The sequence below is a fragment of the Oncorhynchus masou genome, chromosome 29 (assembly GCF_036934945.1).
Source record: "Oncorhynchus masou masou isolate Uvic2021 chromosome 29, UVic_Omas_1.1, whole genome shotgun sequence".
NCBI classification, from domain to species: Eukaryota; Metazoa; Chordata; class Actinopteri; order Salmoniformes; family Salmonidae; genus Oncorhynchus; species Oncorhynchus masou.
Genome location: NC_088240.1, coordinates 17,254,291 through 17,275,072, shown reverse-complemented (window position 1 = coordinate 17,275,072; position 20,782 = coordinate 17,254,291). Strand labels below are relative to the sequence as shown.

The window sequence follows — 20,782 nt, the reverse complement described above, 5'->3', positions numbered from 1 at the left end:
AGCTGTGGAGTAAGGGACAGGATCAGCTGTGGAGTAGGGGACAGGAGCAGCTGTGGAGTTGGTGACAGGAGCAGCTGTGGAGTAGGGGACAGGAGCAGCTGTGGAGTAGGGGACAGGAGCAGATGTGGAGTAGGGGACAGGAGCAGCTGTGGAGTAGGGGACAGGAGCAGATGTGGAGTAGGGGACAGGAGCAGCTGTGGAGTTGGGGACAGGAGCAGCTGTGGAGTAGGGGACAGGAGCATGCAAAAGTGGAGGGATGGAGGGTGGTCTATGTTTGGCTTGATGTTAGGTCCTATTCTGTTTCTGCTGATTGGATCCGGTGTGATAGGGGGGCAACAGAACCTGTATGATGGGGTGGGCATGAGTGACACTCAGAGAGGATGTTGCAGCAGTTGAAGAGCTGCCGGAAAGAGAGAAAGAGAGAGAGTTTGTCTGTGTATTCATCCCCTCTGCATCTCTTCCTCTTTCTTTCAGAGCAGGGATTGATTTACTGAAAGCAGCGCTGCATGTAGGCAGTCCAGTCAGTGGGCCTGTGTGTGATATAGTTAGGCCAAACACTACTCCTGCCAAGGAGACCCCTGAAAACAGTATGCAGCACTCTGCAGGAGGAGAGAGAGAAGGGCGAGGAAGAGGGAGAATGAGGAAGGGTTTATTTTACCTCTCCACAGGAGGCAGTGACTAAATTTATTCCGTTCACTTTCAAATGAGACCCACTTTCTAGTTAATGAGGTCACATCTACAGTACCTGTCAGCCAGAGGAGGGAGGGAGGGGAGAGAGAGACACAGAGGGAGAGAGACACGGAGAGAGAGATGGTGGTTGAATAATGGTGAGCCAATTCAAAAAGAGTGCGAGAGACAGGCGGGTGTGGGACAGATAGAGTTCAAGTTTAAACATGTTTTTAATGATTACACGCCTCTTCAACTTCCCTCTGGTGAATTGTGAGGGAAGACTTATTCCATTTAAAAAAGTGTGTTTCTACTCATTTGTGTGTGCGACTGTGCGTGAGTAAATGTGTGTATATTTTGCGTGTGTGTGTGTATGTACGTGTGTGTTCCTCAGAGTAAGATAACGTAAAGGCTGAGTAAAAATAGCAACCTTCTTAAAGATGCATTTCCTTTCTGTTCCTTTCCTTCATTCTTCTCCAGCACATAGTCTGTCAATGTAGTCTGCTGTGATTTACATTTAGCACACAGTGTTATCCAGACTGACTTAAAAGTGCAATTGGGTTTAAGTACCTTGCTCAAGGGCACATCGACAGATTTTTCACCTAGTCGGCCCAGGGTTTTGAACCAACCTATCAGTTACTGGCCCAACTCTCTTAACCCCAGGCTACCTGCCGCCCCGTGATCAGAAACAAGACTCCTATCAGGGAATTAACTGGGAGAATTTGGTGGCAATTCCGATGTAACTGCTAATAAACATACGCTGAGTGTACAAAACATTAAGAACATCTTCCTAATATTGAGTTGCAACTTTTGCCATTAGAACTGCCTCAAATCTACAGGGATCCTGGCCCATGTTGACTCCAATGCTTCCCACAGTTGTCAAGTTGGCTGGATGTCCTTTGGGTGGTGGACTATTTTTATACACACAGGAAATTGAAAAACCCAGCAGCATTGCAGTTCTTGACACAAACCGCTGCGCCTGGCCGGGCACCTACTACCATGCCCTTTTTAAAGGCACTGAAATCTTTTGTCTTGTTTATTCACCCTCTGAATGGCACAGATACACAATCCCTGTGAATTATAATGCACTATAACATTGTTATAGAATAGATGCACTTGAAATACATTGTTTATACTAGGAAGTGTTACCTGGAATTACTCAGATTCCAAGAACACAGGATGAGATGTTACTATCCTTTGTGCAAGCACTTCCAAGTTAATGAACAGGGGAACGTGGTGAAATTTGGGGAGCGCATCGTCAGTAGTGTACCTTTGGTTCCTAGGGTGTTTCGGCCTTTCACACTATACACCCTCCCCAAAGGCGGCCAGCGACAGGGTGATCAATCATACGCTTGAGTCCCATTCCCAATTAATCATAGGACATGCCTTGTTGTTGATAGCCAACATCCCATGGGACTATGCATGGCAGGGGTGTCCTCCTCCCTGAGTCAAGCATTGTTGACCGCATACCTCCTGGCCCTCTCACTTCGGGGCCCAGCTGGGGTCTTTCCTCTTCATCCAGAGCCACTGACTGCTGCCTTCTGCCGCCTCCGATACAGCTTTGATTGCCGAACGCTGGCTCTGGCCCTTAATTCCAAGGTCCAATGTTCGGACGTCTGTGTTCCAGCCATGACGCCGTGCTTCGGCAGCCAGATCGGCATAGCGCATATGTTTTCGCTTATAAGCCTCATCTACTGAGTCCTCCCAGGGTACTGTGAGCTCAATGATGAAGACCTTCTTGAGCAAACGGGACCAGAGCACCATGTCAGGTCTTAGGGTGGTGGTTGCGATCTCCGGAGGAAACACAAGTTGCCGGCCAATGTCAGCTAGCATTTTCCAGTCGCGGGCCAAGCGCAGCTGGTCTCGCTCTAATGGTGTCGAGCCGCTCTTCGGTGGTTTAGCTCCTTTGCGGACAAAGTTTGTCCGTAAGGGGTGTGACGCTGCTGGGGGTGGTAGGGAGTTGGTGGCAGCTCGCTTGTCCTCCAGGGCGGACGCAAGGTTTTTAAGGACTTGGTTGTGACGCCAAGTGTAGCGTCCTTGGGTGAGGCTTGTTTTATACCCTGTGAGAAGGTGCCTGAGGTTGGCTGGCATGGAACAGAGGGCACAGTATGGATCATCACCATACCATTGGTGAAGATTAACTGGAGTTGGAAGGACGTCATATGTTGCTCTGATGGAAAAGCTCAACCGCCTCGCTTCCATGGCCCACAGATCCTTCCAGCTGATCTTCCTCTTCTCCACACTATCCAATCGAGTCCACTCATACCACCTTCCAAGGCTTTTACCGGCTGCTCAGACACTGTTGGGATTTGGTCATCTCCGTTGAAGAATTTCAGGTCAGAGAGTACTCCCTTCACAATCGAGATGCTGCGTGACTTGGATGGTTTAATCTTCATACGGGCCCAGCTGATGTTCTCCTCGAGTTTTCTGAGCAGTCTCCTGGTGCATGGGACAGTGGTGGTCAATGTTGTAATGTTGTCCATGTAGGCTCTGAGTGGAGGGAGGCGGAAACCAGAGTCGACTCGCTGTCCACCAGCAACCCATTTTGAGGATCTGATGATGACCTCCATTGCCATTGTGAATGCCAACGGAGAAATGGTACATCCCGCCATTATACCTACATTCAGGCACTGCCATGAGGTGGTGAACTCTGAGGTGGTGAATCAGAACTGCAGATCCTGGAATTACGACTCCACCAGGTTTGTGATGGTGTCCGGTATGTGGAAAAATCTGAAGGCAGAACACAGGAGTTCATTGGGCACAGAGCCAAATGCATTGGTGAGGTCGGGAAAGACTACATGGAGGTCCCTTTTCTCCATCTTGGCCATTTAGATCTGGTGCCAGATCATGCTGGAATGTTCCAAGCAGCCAGAGATATTCCTGCCTTCTGTACAGATGTATCGACGTATGCATTCCTTTGTAGGTACTCGGCCATCCTCTGGGCAATGACCCTAAAGAAGATTTCAGGACCCCGCCTGCCCTACGCCACACGTTGGGTATTAACTGTTCTCATAAGCCTCCAGAGGAACCTCAGGACGTCTGGTGTGTTCTCATACACTTTGTACGGGACTCCATTTGGCCCCGGGGCTGACGCTTCTTGCCCGTCAAACTGTGTTTTCCACCTCTTTCCATGTCGGAGGGCTGGTCTCAATATGATGTTCCGGGGTTTCAATGGGTGGGATATCTGATGGGATGGCCAGATGTTCATGTGGCTTTGAGTCAAAGTTTGTTGTTCTCAGGTGCTCCTCTAGGTCTTTCTTTGTTGTTTTTAGAGCTCCACTTTTTTCTTTGTTAAGAGACTTTTTTAGAAACTTGAAGGGATCTTTATAGAATTGAGTTCTAGTTTGTTCTTTCTTCCGTCTGCGTTTCCATAGGTTCTCTGCTCTACAGAGGGATGCCAACCGGGTTTTGATGTCAGCCTGAAGTGCCTCTATGCCCTCCTTTTCCACTTTCCGAGGCCTTCTTCCACTGTTTCTTAAGCTGTCGCCTTTCTTGAACGAGGCGCTTGATTTCTTGTTGCCTCCTGGAAACTGGTGGGGTTGGAACCTTTCTCCTGCCTTTTGCCTCTTCCACTCCAAATCTTTCTGTCCCGTACTCATAGATGATGTCCTCCATCATCTCCAACTTCTTCTCCACTGTGCCTCAAAGTTTCTCGAGGGTCAAGGCAAGGTCAGTATTCACTGTTTCCCACAACTTCTTGTCACTGGCGCCAGGCCACTTCACATACGGTCTGTGCCCTGGTAGTCTCCTCTCGACTGCAGGTCTGGGAGGCTGGGTGAGTTCCACTTCTGTTGTTGGTTCCACCTCAGTTGTTACTTCGGTGCTTGAGTATACGTCCTCCATGACAGTGGTACTGATGCACTGCAAACTAGGGTTTGCGTCCAGTTGCTGTGCTTCATTCAACTGATTTGATCGCTTTCGCAGAAAGTAATCAATACGAGGCCTCTGTCTCTATTTACCCAAACACTCCTTCTTCCCCTGGTGGATCCTCAATCCATGGTGTGATGTAACTTCCTCCAACCACAGACACATACCTGCATCTGTTTGTGGCCCGCTGTTGCAGCGGAACTTGTGACAGTTGCTGTGGTGTTCTCTTGTGCTGTGCTCTCATTACTCGTAGTCGTTTCCGGTCCAGTCGTTACCATGTTGTCAGCCGATGAGTGTACTGGTTCTACAGTGGGGGAATGTAGCATTTTCAGAGTGATTTACTAGAACAGAATGTTAGACAGGCTTGTCTTTGTCATTTTCAGAGTGATTTACTATAACAGAATGTTAGATAGGCTTGTCTTTGTCATTTTCAGAGTGATTTACTGTAACAGAATGTTAGACAGGCTTGTCTTTTTCATTTTCAGAGTGATTTACTATAACAGAATGTTAGACAGGCTTGTCTTTGTCATTTTCAGGGTGATTTACTATAACAGAATGTTAGACAGGCTTGTCTTTGTCATTTTCAGAGTGATTTACTATAACAGAATGTTAGACAGGCTTGCCTTTGATTGTCATTCCCTTCGTTTCATCCTCCATTCATTCCTCTCCTCCTCCTCTCCATCGCTGTCCTTGGGTTTCCATCTCTTCCTTTTTAATGGAGGACAGCGTTTTTGCTGACGGAAATTGTACAGTGGCTATATGGTCTGTGCTATCAAGGATCCTTGGTACGTCCCTACCAGAGGCAGTCGGTGCCGTTTAATATTAGGAAGGATGAGTTATTTTTTTGATGTGCATGGCCTTATTCCTATTACAGCATATTGGATTACTTTCATTCATGTTCCATTCACCCAGCTCAATGTAACGTTGAAAGGTTTAGGCCACTGATACTCTAATTTGCCCTATGGCCATCATAGGTCCCTACTCCATTGAAGCATGTTTTTTTAAGGCCAAATTACCTTTTAAGTAACATCAAACCAAATATGGAGTTGGATTTCAGATGATTTGGACGTTATATTTTTGAACATGCTCACATGTTAGCAGTTGCTATAGTGTGCTGAAGTTTGTAATGGCTGTTTCACGAAAAATTACAGCTTCTCCTGGCCAATAGACTACTTTCAGTGTGAAGAACCATCTAACATTGTACATGTTAGAGGCAGCAACTAATTTAAGGTAAGGGTTAAGATTAGGGTAGGGTTTAGTGTCGGGACATCCCAGCACTTACCGTGGCTGTATGAGCTGGGATGTAGGGGGCTTGGTAATTGGGGAGGAGGGGGAGGAGGGGGTAGCATTATTGTCTCGCCCCCTCTCTATGTTTGATGGCGCTAATGCTAATTATCTTATCTCCATATTGAAAACAGCTTCCCAATTTCCCATGCACTCCCAATACCCTCCCCTCCATCACATTCCCAACTCCGTTCCCAATCCCATTCCAAACCCCCATTCCCAGCTCCGGGTACTGCTGTGTCTCCAAACATCTTTCTGCCAGGATTTATCCTCTCTGTGTGACTGGTGAAGCCTCAGCCAGAGGAGAGAAGGGGAGTTTAGTCATTGGTTATAAAACTATGATAGGAGCTAATAGGCAACAGTAGAGTAGTGTTGCTGCATGCTAAACCTATCTGCCTCATATTAAATGTATGAGTCGGTTTAACCTCTAGCGTCGAGCAATCCCGTATCCGGGAGCGTAATCATAGCCTCAAGCTCATTAGCATAACGCAACGTTAACTATTTTTGAAAATCGCAAATGAAATGAAATAAATATATTGGCTCACATGCTTAACCTTTTGTTAACAACACTGTCATCTCAGATTTTCAAAATATACTTTTCAACCATAGCTACACCAGCATTTGTGTAAGAGTATTGATAGCTAGCATAGCATTAAGCCTAGCATTCAGCAGGCAACATTTTCACAAAAACAAGAGAAGCATTCAAATAAAATCATTTACCTTTGAAGAACTTCGGATGTTTTCAATGAGGAGACTCTCAGTTAGATAGCAAATGTTCAGTTTTTCCAAAAAGATTATTTGTGTAGGAGAAATCGCTCCGTTTTGTTAATCACGTTTGCCTAAGAAAAAAATCAGAAAATTCGGTCATTACAACGCCAAACTTTTTTCCAAATTAACTACATAATATCGACAGAAACATGGCAAACGTTGTTTAGAATCAATCCTCAAGGTGTTTTTCACATATCTTTTCGATGATAAATCATTCGTGGCAGTTGCCTTTCTCTTCTGAACCAAATGGAAACGTGCATGCAGCTGGAGATTACACAATAATTTCGACGGAGGACACCAGGCCAGGACATCTGGTAAATGTAGTCTCTTATGGTCAATCTTCCAATGATATGCCTACAAATACGTCACAATGCTGCAGACACCTTGGGGAAACGACAGAAAGTGTAGGCTCATTCCTTACGCATTCACAGACATATAAGGAGACATTGGAACACAGCGCATTCAAAATCTGGGGCATTTCCTGTATGAAATTTGATCTTGGTTTCGCCTGTAGCATTAGTTCTGGGGCACTCACAGACAATATCTTTGCAGTTTTGGAAACGTCAGAGTGTTTTCTCTCCAAAGCTGTCAATTATATGCATAGTCGAGCATCTTTTCGTGACAAAATATCTTGTTTAAAACGGGAACGTTTTTTTATCCAAAAATTAAGAGAGCGCCCCCTATATCGAAGAAGTTATTACGAGGGAGTTATAGTGAGTTATTTCCTTCAATGTATTGGTCATTAATTTACAGCTCTTTCATGTTGATTCCCCATGAGAATAATGATCCTCTATGATCAAACAGCCCTTAACCACAATGGCAACTATGAAGAAACGACATGATTGCTACTCTAGATGTAGGCCTAGTCTGTAGAAGCCATCTCTGTCTATGGCGTCACTATAGTTCCCTATTCAGAGCCTAGAATCCATCGTGGCATCACTGGTCCGTTATCATATCTGATTTAATTTCACTGTGTCAATTAGTTTCTCCTGATTTGCATGGCTAACAAGGCCCATGCAGGCAGCAATGAGATAAGCGTTTGCCGATTAGTGGCTAATTGGCAGGTTGTCCTCATTCTGTTGTAATGTCTCCCAGGAGAAATGGTGAGTTCTATTCCCTAGGCACCAAACGGAAAAACACGGGACGAAACTAGGAGATACTAATTGAACATGTCCAATAAGAAATGCTTGTTTTAGTTTTCCATTGCCAAACGTTGTGAATTGTTTCAGTTGCATGTCCTAACGATCCCTACCATGATCTCAGTTTTCTCTCTTATGCTTTGCATTCTGAAAAGTTGTAAGGCGGGGCCTGTCTCTGTCTCGTCTGTCTGGAGTGCTCCTCTGATGTGTCACGCTGAGTTGTTATCCGACCTCACTAACATACTTGTTCTGGAAGTTTGGAGTGAATCTTGAAGTTTGTGCTGTTGTGCTGGGTTTTGATAGTACGTCTTACAGAAGTCATCTTAATATTACTGGCTTCCTTAACTCCTCATGGCTTAAGATGGGAGATTGTGATTAATTGGTTATATCGTTCTATTAATTGCTTTTATTGTTCTTTAAATTAGTTATATTGTTCTATTAATTGGTTCTATTGTTATGAAACTTCCTTTTCGACTGACCCACTTTTGGCAATCCAATACTTTTGTCTTTAAATACCTAACGACATGACCCTTGTCTGAACTCTGGTAAAATAGTGGAACCTACAGTATTTTCTTCTGTCTTGGATTTCAATGTGAAAACGATGATATAATTTGGCTTTGCGTAAGCGAGCGCTAGTTCATATAGGTGGTGATGGTGGCTCACTCCTAGAGTGTATATGTAGTCCATTCTAATCTCATTCATTTAGGGACATGTAAGTGTTTTAGTTCCTCTTCAGGGTCTCTAAAGCCATCCCAGGGATGTCACTAGTTACCACAACCACAAAGTAAACCTAACCCTATTCTTAACCTTCACCTTCACCACACTTCAACTGTAATCCCTAACCAAAAAACTAAATCATTTTTACAATATAGCCAATTTTAACTTTGTGGCTGTGCGATCTAGTGGAAACCCCATCCCAGGGGACAATCCCACCAAGTCCTCTTTTTTGTTGTTGGTATGGATCCAAATGCGGTTGCTGTAGTAACACCTATTATGACACGGAAGTGTTGCGGCGTTGACCGATTCCTGTCGCCAGGTCAACGAACACTGATCCATCATAAGGCTGCGGTGAGTGCGGAGCGTGTCAAGGTCAGAGGTCAGCTTGTTAACCCCTTGCTGCACGCTTGGCACCCGAGAGACAATAGGATGCTGTTTGTTTCTATGTGTCAGCAGTTACTATCTGCAGTCAGATAGAGCATCATCTATCTGTATTGATGGGATGGCAGACACCAAAGGCACCCTGTACTGCGATATAGTAGTCATATCATGTCAAATCATTTACTTTAATACATTGTATCTAACATTGTTGCTATTACAAACAAGGACTACATCAGGATTAAGTTGAGATGGTAAAACTCATACGACTCTTTATATTATTTTATACTGACACATTTGACTGGCGGCTGGTGCTTTATTTTCATGCATGATTGACTACCAAGTTTAACATGATAGATATCAGCTAGGTAAAAAATATGATGAATAACACATGCATTCGTCATTAACCATACTGTAACCCGGGCAGCAGGTAGCCTAGTGGTTAGAGCATTAGAGCGTTGGGCCAATAACCGAAAGGTTGCTAGATCGAATCCCTGAGCTGACAAGGTAAAAATCTGTTCTGCCCCTGAACAAGGCAGTTAACCGGCTGTTTCTAGGCTGTCATTGTAAATAAGAATGTGTTCTTAACTGACTTAACTAGTTACATAAAGGTAAAATAAATAAAAAAACAGAGGCCCCAGTTGATATCCTCAGTAGGTAGAGCAGTAGAGAGTACCCTGCAAACCAAGAACATTCACAGAACATTAGCTAAGATTCCCATTAAGTTCTAGATAGATAGATATAACCTGGTGGTGCAGAGGGTTAAGGTTCTGGCTGCAGAGCCGATGATTGCAGGTTCAAGACAACATATTCTTTAACCATGTTTCTTTCGAACAAAACTATGAAATTTAAATAAAGTAGTTCTGTCTCCTACTGGTCATTACCACGCCTTCTAACAGAGGTGTCAGGACCGTTGTACCTATATTTAAACACACCTCTTCCAGAGACCATCACCAATTGGTGACGCTCTTTTTCACAAGGTAAAATGTATATAGCGAGAACATCAATGGAATATATTCTATGAACGTCATAAAAACGGACTTATTTGGAATTTGTGGAACATTGTTCAACATTACAGGAATGACCTGTGCAACCTAACTTACAACATTGTTTGAATGTCATCTCAACTGACCATGTTTTTTGTTTTGGGAACCTAACTCTTGTATCCACACTGTTCCTGCAACCTAATTAAATGTTCTGGAAACCTTTAAAGAACTCAGAAAGGTTGTTCTGTCAACATTCTTGCAACATCAAAGGAAAGTTTTGTGCCCCCTGATTCAAACATGATCTGAATGTCAGCACAACTGGACAGTTTTATCTCTTGTCATATCCCCACAACATTTCCACAACCCAATGAAACATTCTGGGAACCTTTAAAGAACAGAAAAACATATTCTGGGAACATTATTGTAACATTGGGTGAATGTTTTTTACACCCTAAAAGAAGCATTGCAGAACAATCCACACAACTGGACAGTTTTTGTTTTTTGGGAACATATATTTTGTGATATACTTCCCACAATCTAATAAAATATTCTGGGAACCTTTAAAAAACCTTTTAAATGTGTTCTAGGAACGTTCTTACCACATTCTATAATCATCCTCACGACTGGACAGTTTTTGTGTTATGAGAACATTTGCGATGACCGAACGAATGTTCTGGGAACTTTCACATAACTGATTTTTGTTTGCTGGGCACCATACTGTAGTAGTCTTGCTGGAGTCACAGCAGGAGCTGAGAATGACAGGTCAGGAACACCACCTCTCTCCTATTTACTCTACACGCACGCACGCACGCACGCACACACACACACACACACACACACACACACACACACACACACACACACACACACACTCCCTTGCCACGACCTGCAGAAAGGCTGTATGATTGACACATTTGGGCTGGATGGAAAAAAAGTATGAAAACAGACAGCTAGGCATGCTCTCGCTTTGTCTTTGTCTTTCTCTCTTTCTCTCTCTCTCTTTCTCTCTTCATCTCTCTTGCTTTCTCTCTCTCTCTCTGTCTCTCTCTCTCTCTCTTTCTTCATCTCTCTTGCTTACTCTCTCTCTGCTCTCCGTCTCAAAGCAATAAGCTCTTCCTCATGAATATACACAAAGCACCAGCTGATGTTGAATGTTAATTGTAACATTCATTAACCCCTAACTAACCCTGCTAATGACTGACAACCGCTCCTGCTCGACCAGACCATAGAAATGGGTAGGCACTTTACCCTAAGATACAAAGGGGAAAATTCCGAATGCAGACCTCTATATTTAATATTGGTACAAAACAAATCGTTCAGATTAACTTCATTAATTGTGTTTTTATTTGCTTGCCATTGACGGGTAGATTAATTCGAATCAAATTGTATTTGTCACATGCACCGAATACAACAGGTGTAGTAGACCTTACAGTGAAATGCTTACTTATAAGCCCTTAATTAACCAACAACGCAGTTTTAAGAAAAATAAGTGTAAGAAAGTATTTACTAAAATAAACTGATGTAAAAAAATACAAAATAAATAAATAAGAAAAATAGAAATATAGCATATAATTAAGGAGCAACAATAAAATAACAGTAGCGAGGCTACATACAGGGGGTACTGGTACAGAGTCAATGTGCGGGGCACAGGTTAGTCGAGGTAATTAAGGTAATATGTACATGTAAGTAAAGCTCAAGTGACTATGCATGGAAAATAAACAGAGAGTAGCAACAGCTTAAAAATGGGGGTGGGGGGAGGGGTTCAAAGAGTCCGGGTAGCCATTTGATTAGCTGTTCTGGAGTCTTATGTCTTGGTGGTAGAAGCTGTTAAGAAGAATTTTGGACCTAGACTTTGTTCCAGTTGTAGAGGCAGGTGTTTAGTCCCAGGGTCCTTGGGTTAAATGTGGAAGACACATTTCAGTTGAAGGCATTCAGTTTTACAATTGAGGGCACTATGGTGTTGAACGCTGAGCTGTAGTCAGTGAATAGCATTCTCATGTAGGTGTTCCTTTTGGCCCAGGTGAGAAAGGGCAGTGTGGAGTGCAATAGAGACGGCTCCATCTGTGGATCTGTTGGGGAGGTATGCAAATTATAGTCAGTCTAGGGTTTCTGCGATAATGGTGTTAATGTGAGCCATGAACAGCCTTACAAAGCACTTCATGGCTACATATGGGAATGCTATGGGTCGGTAGTCATTTAGACAGGTTATCTTAGTGTTCTTGGGCACAGGCACTATGGTGGTCTGCTTGAAACATGTTGGTATTACAGACTCGGACAGGGAGAGGATGAAAATGTAATTGAAGACACTTGCCAGTTTGTCAGCGCATGCTTGGAGTACACGTCCTGGTAATCCGTCTGGCCCTGCGGCCTTGTGAATGTTGACCTATTAAAAGGTCTTACTCACATCGGCTATGGAGAGCGTGATCACACAGTCGTCCGGAACAGATGATGCTCTCATACATGCTTCTGTGTTGCTTGCCTCAAAGCGAACATCGAAGTTATTTAGCTCGTCTGGTAGGATTGTGCCACTGGGCAGCTCGCGACTGTGCTTCCCTTTGTAGTCCGTAATAGTTTGCAAGCCCTGCCACGTCCAACAAGCATTGGAGCCGGTGTAGTAGGATTCAATCTTAGTCCTGTATTGACGCTTTGCCTGGTTGATCCATTAGATGCATTAGCTCTGATGTTTCCCTAATGTTTAGAGATTTGTTTTTGATCAAATCAAAAAATCAAATCAAATTTATTTATATAGCCCTTCGTACATCAGCTGATATCTCAAAGTGCTGTACAGAAACCCAGCCTAAAACCCCAAACAGCAAGCAATGCAGGTGTAGAATCACGGTGGCTAGGAAAAAGCAAGGAGTCATCATGCCAGGTAGTCCTGGGGCATGGTCCTAGGGCTCAGGTCCTCCGAGAGAGAGAAAGAAAGAGAGAAGGAGAGAATTAGAGAACGCACACTTAGATTCACACAGGACACCAAATAGGACAGGAGAAGTACTCCAGATATAACAAACTGACCCCAGCCCCCCGACACATAAACTACTGCAGCATAAATACTGGAGGCTGAGACAGGAGGCAGGATGTTTAAGTTCCAGGTGTTTGTGGTTTGCATTTAACGGTCCAGGGCGCTGAGATATAAGGGTTTGGACTGCAGATTTTGGGGTTTTTGGTTCAGCATTTGCAAGTCACTCTGTAGCCTATGTCCATCGTCTAGATATTCCTCTTCCTCCATTCTCTATATTAGGTAAAACCGTCTCCAACCCCCTCTACACACACACTCCACTTCTCTCTGTCTGCCTAAGGACTAGCCCATTCATCTCTTGTTCTGTCCTAACATGGTCGTTAGAATTCTATTAGCGGTAAATATTCAATAAGGAGCCTCACTTAAAGACCCCTGTCCCTCTTATCTGCCCCAGCCCAGCCACAATCGTTACACTGCAACATATTTTATTGTTTAGGCAAACAGCAATGTACGGGGAAGGACTGACAATGGCAACTTGAAAGGAAATGTGTTAGCTTAAAGTGGACTGACAGTGCTTTAACTCCTTAGCAAATAAGAAACAAACAGACAATCATAATATCAGTTAAAACAATATCAAATTCCCAGTTTATGCTACAAAACCAACTTTATAAGCGGTTTTAAAAATAGGTTCTACTTGACTAACAAGTCCGTGACGTATAGGCGTTATTGGCAGACTAGAATGGTGCAGTTCAAGCAATGATTAGCTAATATAATTCACCAATACATTTCTTGGTAGTCCAAAAAATATTGCTATCAGGATGTAAATCACCGACTGGTACATTGTTTGCTGCCTCCTCCCATTCAGGATGCCCTCTTTCAGTTTCAGTGCCTCAATATTTTGGACAAGAACAGATGAATGTAACTATGGCTGGGAATGTCAATACAATCAAGCTAGCAATGACAATTGATCAGAAGTCATAATGTGGCTAATAGGCTAGCCTATCTATTCATGTAACTCTTTATTAAGCAAGACTAAAACCTGGACCCTAATGTTAGCTAGCTACTGTAGCTTCTGGGAGGATGTCATGTCATTGGAGGAGTAGGTGAGAGATCGACTTTTCCCCCTCATCCTTATCTGGTGGTACAGCTAGATGCAGGTGTTAAACAAGTCTCTTTGCTAGCTAGCTATGCTGAACTTGAACAACTGCTATCCTGTTAGCATATCTCTTGCGTTCATAAATTCACTCTGGCTACCTACTTCGATTACTCTCATCCGAGTGTGACAGAGCGCAGAATAATTCATGAATTTACAAACATGCAACACCCGCTTAATATGACCTGTGTCAGTAAACGTAGGGGGGGAAATAAGAGTCATGATTAAATGTAAACAGCCTAACCAGCTCTGCTAAGGCGAGTGAAATGGTTAGAGTGAGGTGTTCTCCCATTTGTGTCTGGAAGTAGCAAGCCAACTTCAGCCAGTTAACTTGTGTACTTGACTGCTGTTGAGGAATACACGGAACAACCCTACTCCCCGGCCAGAGCATCCAGGGTCAATCGTGCATTATGTGCAAGGAGAGCGGAACTCTCTGAATTTACAAACCGATAATCTTACAACGCTCTGACTTTACTAACGACCCAGAGCGCATTCTGGCACACTGGCGGCAGTTTATGAACTAGTTATCAATTAAATGTATTTTCCTTTGATCAAATGGGCGGGGAGGCAGGCAAGTTCCCATTCAGTTGTCAAAATGTGGGTTGGGACAAGCAAGCATTGACAGGCAAGCTGCAGAAGTACGAGCAGGCTACTATTCCCCGTCGTTTATCAGTGCAATTTTGACGGCCAACTAGCTAAACAAGTTTGAGTGTTTATTTAATGTTTAGCTCATCTCGCTCTGGCTAGCATTAGTTGTTGATCTTGTTGTTGTTGATGTGCATAACTGAGGGAGAGAGAGCCTACCTTTTCATGGTTGTTTGATTAATAGGACTGTAAAGTTCCCGAATGTAAGAGGTCTCCCGTGGTATTTACATATTTTCAGAAATCCATTCAGGTGTATGAGCAAGATGTTTTGTTAGGTTTTATTTACAGCAGTGTCTTTTAGTTGTCCAAACACACAGCCGCTTTCTCACTCTATATTGCTAAAGAATTTTCACAAATGCCCTACTTCTGTCACCAACCAGCACCTAGATGTTCTGCACAGATTCTGTCCGACCTGGGTCATGACTGTAAATCTCAGTATGCCAAAAATAATGATGTTCCAAAAAAGGTCCAGTTGCCAGGATCACAAATATAAATTTGAAAAAGAGAGAGAGAGACCATGAATACAAATTCCATCTAGACACCGTTGCCTTAGAGCACACAAAATAACTATACATACCTTGGCCTAAGCATCAGCACCACAGCGACAAGGCAAGAGCCTTCATTGCCATCAAAAGGAACATAAAATTTGACATACCAATTAGGATTAAAAAAAATATATTAAAAAAAATACGGTTATAGAGCCCATTGTCATGTATGGTTGTGAGGTCTGTGGTCCGCTCACCAACCAGAAATTCACAAAATGGGACAAAAAACAAATTGAGACTCTGCATGCAGAATTCTGCAAATATATCCTCCATGTTTAACGTAAAACACCAAATAATGCATGCAGAGCAGAGTTCGGCCAATACCCGCTAATTCTCAAAATCCAGAAATGAGCCTTTAAATTCTACAACCACCTAATAGGAAGCAATTCCCAAACCTTCCTTAACAAAGCCATCACCTACAGAGAGATGAACATGGAGAAGAGCAAGCTGGTCCTGGGGCTCTGTTCACAAACACAAACAGACCCCACAGAGCCCCAGGACAGCAACACAATTAGACCCAATCAAATCATGAGACAACAAAAAGATAATTACTTGACACATTGGAAATAATTCATTCCAAAAGAGAGCAAACTAGAATGCTATTTGGCCCTAAACAGAGAGCACACAGTGGCAGGATACCTGACCACTGTGACTGATCCAAAGTCAAGGAAAGTTTTGACTATGTACAGATTCAGTGAGCATAGCCTTGCTATTGAGAAAGGCCGCCGTAGGCAGACATGGCTCTCAAGAGAAGACAGGCTGTGTGCACGCTGTCCATAAAATGTGGTGGAAACTGAGCTGCACTTCCTAACCTCCTGCGAAATGTTTGACCATGTTAGAGACACACATTTCCCTCAGATTACACAGATCCACAAATAATTCGAAAACAAACCCAATTTTGATAAACTCTCAAATCTACTGGGTGAAATACCACAGTGTGCAATCACAGCAGCAAGATGTGTTACCTGTTGCCACAAGAAAAGGGCAACCAGTGAAAAACAAACACTATTGTAAATACAACCCATACTTATGTTTATTTACATTCAATGTTGTACTTTAACCATTTGCACATCGTTACAACAGTGCATATAAACATAATATGACATTTGAAATGCCTTTATTCTTTTGGAACTTCTGTGAGTGTAATGTTTACTGTTCATTTTATTGTTTATTTCACTTTTGTTTATTGTCTATTTCACTTGCTTTGGCTATGTTTACATATGTTTCCCATGCCAATAAAGCCTTTGAATAAAAACATTGAATTGAGAGAATAGTAAAAGGCAGAGTTGTGCACACATCCCTGCCCTGGGGCCCCCACAGTCCCATATTTAATGAGTTGATTAATTACCTCCATTGAGTGTTTATGTCCTTGTGGTTCTCCTCAGGTACACACTGCTGGGAGGGCCTGATAATTGGGCGTACATTATCATCGATCCCCCTCTTATAAATGACCTGAGAAACCACTCAACTTATTTGTGTCTCTCTTCTGCTTTCTCTCCCTCCTCGTTCTATGGTGGGTTCGGAACGTTCCGGGTGTTTTGGAAGGCTGGGGTGAATGTTCTACTGCAGGATGTGAATGGGAACATTCCACTGGACTACACCACCGAGGGAACTGAGACCAGCTACATCATCCGAAAACACCTGGAGGAAAACGGTAGCACAACACTCCTCACAGGATTTACTATTGTGTTGTGTGTGTAGTGTTATGTTGTTGTGTAGTGTTGTTGTAATGTTGTGTTGTGTTGAGTTCTGTTGTATAGTGTTGTGTAGTGTTCTGTTATGTATTGTTGTGTTGTGTAGTGTTGTGTTGTGTTGAGTTGTGTTGTGTAGTGTTCTGTTATGTATTGCTGTCTCGTGTAGTGTTGTGTAGTGTTCTGTTGTGTAGTGTTGGGTAGTGTTCTGTTATGTATTGTTTGGTTGTTGTGGTGGTAGCCCTATTGTTTATTTTGCATAAATGTTCATATAAATCAAATCAAATATTATTGATCACATACACATGTGGGTGTACGAAATGCTTGTCTTCCTAGCTCCAACAGTGCAGTAGTATCTAACAATTCACAACAATACACACACATCTAAAGGTAAAATAATAGAATTAAGAAATACATAAATATTAGGACGAGCATTGTCGGAGTGGTATTAACTAAAATAAAGTAGAATACAGTATGTACAGTCGTGGCCAAAAGTTTTGAGGATGACAAAAATATAAATGTTCACAGTCTGCTGCCTCAATTTGAATGATGGCAATTTGCATATACTCCAGAATGTTATGAAGAGTTATCAGATGAATTTATTTGAAAAGTTCCTCTTTGCCATGCAAATGAACTGAATCCCCCCAAAATATTTCCACTGCATTTCATCCCTGCCACAAAAGGACCAGCTGATGTCATGTCAGTGATTCTCTCATTAACACAGGTGTGTGTTGACGAGGGCAAGGCTGGAGATCACTCTGTCATGCTGATTGAGTTTGAATAACAGACTGGAAGATTCAAAAGGAGGGTGGTTCTTTGAATCATTGTTCTTCCTCTGTCAAACATGGTTACCTGCAAGGAAACACTTGCCGTCATCATTGCTTTGCACAAAAAGGGCTTCACAGGCAAGGATATCGCTGCCAGTAAGATTGCACCTTAACAATCATTTATTGGATCAAGAACTTCAAGTAGAGTGGTTCAATTGTTGTGAAAAAGGCTTCAGGGTGCCCAAGAAAGTCCAGCAAGCGCCAGGACCGTCTCCTAAAGTTGATTCAGCTGCGGGATCGGGGCACCACCAGTACAGAGCTTGCTCAGGAATGGCAGCAGGCAGGTGTGAGTGCATCTGCATGCACAGTGAGGTGAAGCTTTTTGGTAGATGGCCTGGTTTCAAGAAGGGCAGCAAAGAAGCCACTTCTCTCCAAGAAAAACATCAGGGACCGACTGATATTCTGCAAAAGGTATAGGGATGGGAATGCTGAGGACTGGGGTAAAGTCATTTTCTCTGATGAATCCCATTTCTGATTGTTTGGGGCATCCGGAAAAATGCTTGTCCGGAGAAGACAAGGTGAGCGCTACCATCAGTCTTGTGTCATGCCAACAATAAAGCATCCTGAGACCATTCATGTGTGGGATTGCTTCTCAGCCAAGGGAGTGGGCTCACTCACAATTTTGCCTAAGAACACAACCATGAATAAAGAATGGTACCAACACATCCTCCAAGAGCAACTTCTCCCAACCATCCAGGAACACTTTGGTGACGAACAATGCCTTTTCCTGTATGATGGAACACCTTTCCATGACTAAGTGGCTCGGGGATCAAAACATTGATAATTTGGTTTCATGGCCAGGACATTTCCTATGAAAAATTTTAAACAGAAATGTTACATTTACATAAACATTCAGAACATTTACTCAATACTTTGTTGACACACCTTTGGCAGCGATTGCAGCCTCGAGTCTTCTTGGGTATGACACTAAAAACTTGGCACACTTGTATTTGGGGAGTTTCTCCCATTCCTCTCTTCAGACCCTCTCAAATTCTGTCAGGTTGTATGAGGAGCATTGCTGCACAGGTCTCTCCAGAGATGTTCGATCTGGTTCAAGTCCGGGCTCTGTCTGGGCCACTCAAGGACATTCAGAGATGTCACGACCGTCATATGAATAATTGGACCAAGGCGCAGCTTGAGTAGAGTTGCGAGTGCGGGGAGCCGGCACCCGGCACAGGATGTACCGGGCTGGGAAGGCGCACTGGAGACCTGGTGCATGGAGCCGGCACAGGTTGCACCAGACTGATGACACGTTTATCAAAACGCCTGCGTTGAAGCATACTCCTAGCCAACATCTCTCCCCAATATCCCTCCTCAAACTGCTTCATTGACTCCCAGACAGCCTCTGGCTCTCTCCTCGCCTCGGCCAACCATCCCTTGTGCCCCCGCCCCCCAAAAAACCTTAATACCTAGAAACCCCCTAGTCACGCCCTGACCATTCGCCCTGACCATTCAGGGAGTGACAAGCGACTTGTCCCAAAGCCACTCCTGCGTTGTCTTAGCTGTGTGCTTAGGGTCGTTATCCTGTTGGAAGGTGAACCTTTGCCCCAGTTTGAGGTCCTGAGAGCTCTGGAGCAGGTTTTCATTGAGGATCTCTAATGTACTTTAATCTTTGCCTCGATCCTGACTAGTCTCCCAGTCCCTGCCGCTGAAAAACATCCCCACAGCATGATGCTGCCACCACCATGTTTCACCGTAGGGATGATGCCAGGTTTCCTCCAGACGTGACGCTTGGTATTCAGGCCAAAGAGGTTTTTGTTTTCATTTTAGCTTCATCAGACCAGATAATCTTTTTTCTCATGGTCTGAGAGTCTTTAGGTACCTTTTGGCAAACTCCAAGCTTGCTGTCATGTGTCTTTTACTGAGGAGTGGCTTCCGTCTGGCCACTCTACCATAAAGGCCTGATTGGTGGAGTACTGCAGAGATGTTTGTGCTTCTGGAAGGTTTTCCCATCTACATAGAGGAACTCTAGAGTGTCCATCAGGTTCCGTGACCAAGGCCTTTCTCCTCCGATTGCTCAGTTTGGCCGGGCGGCCAGCTCTAAAAAGAGTCTTGGTGGTTCCAAATTTCTTCCATTTAAGAATGTTGGAGGCCACTGTGTTCTTGGGGACCTTCAATGTTAAAAGTTCTAAAAGCCTGTTTTTTATTCTCCATGATGATAATTGTTTTTTAAAATACATTTTAGAATAAGATTGTAACATAAAATTTTTTGGAAAAAGTCAAGGAGTCTGAGTACTTTCCGAAGGCACTGTAGTGCAGCAGCCTCTAATGTGCAGGGTTGAATAACCTGGTGGTAGCCAGCTAGTGATTGCTGTTTAACTTTTAGATGACCTCGAGATAGAAGCTATTTTTCAGTCTCTCGGTCCCTGCTTTGATGCTTCTGTACTGAACTCACCTTCTGGATTATTATTGGGTCAACAGGCCGTGGCTCGGGTGGTTGATGCCCTTGATGATCTTTTTGGCCTTCCTGTGACATTGGGGGCTGTAGGTGTCCTGGAGGGCAGGCAGTGTGCCCCAGTGACGCGTTGGGCAGACCGCACCACTCTCTGGAGAGCCCTGCGTTTATGGGAAGTGCAGAAAGTCTAGGACCCAATTGCACAGGGTGGGGTTCAGACCCAGGGCCCCGAGCTTAATGATGGGCTTGGAGGGTACTATGATGAAGGCTGAGCTATAGTCAATGAACACAATTCTTACATAGGTATTCCTTTTGTCCAGATCGGACAGGGCAGTGTGCAGTGCAACGGCGATTGTATCATCTGTTGATCTATTGGGGTGGTATGCAAATTGAAGAGGGTCTAGGGTGTCATGTAAGGTGGAGGTGAAATGATCCTTAACTAGCCTCTCAAAGCACTTCATTATGGCAGAAGTGAGTGCTGCGGGGCGATTGTCATTTAGTTCTGTTACCTTTGCTTTCTTGGGTACAAGAACTATGGTGGACATCTTGAAGCAAGTGGGGACAGCAGACTGAGATGGGGAGAGATTGAATATGTCTGTAAACACTGCAGCCAGCTGGTCTGCACCATGCTCTGAGGTCGCGGCTAGTGATACTGTGTCTTATTCACGTTGTCCACAGAGGACAAGAACCCACAGTCCTTAGGAGCGGACAGCCATCTTTCCTCCAGTGGATAGTATTTTTTTTCCACCCCCAAACAATGAC

At 43.8% G+C, this 20,782-nt stretch overlaps 1 protein-coding gene across 1 annotated transcript in view; it reads left to right on the top strand.

Moving 5' to 3' along the window:
- The window catches only part of LOC135519092 (unconventional myosin-XVI-like), a 290,319-nt gene that overhangs the window by 73,993 nt on the left and 195,544 nt on the right, over positions 1-20,782 (top strand). Inside the window, 1 exon segment of the mRNA XM_064944150.1 lies at positions 16,653-16,761. Coding sequence (XP_064800222.1) covers positions 16,653-16,761 — 109 coding nt within the window.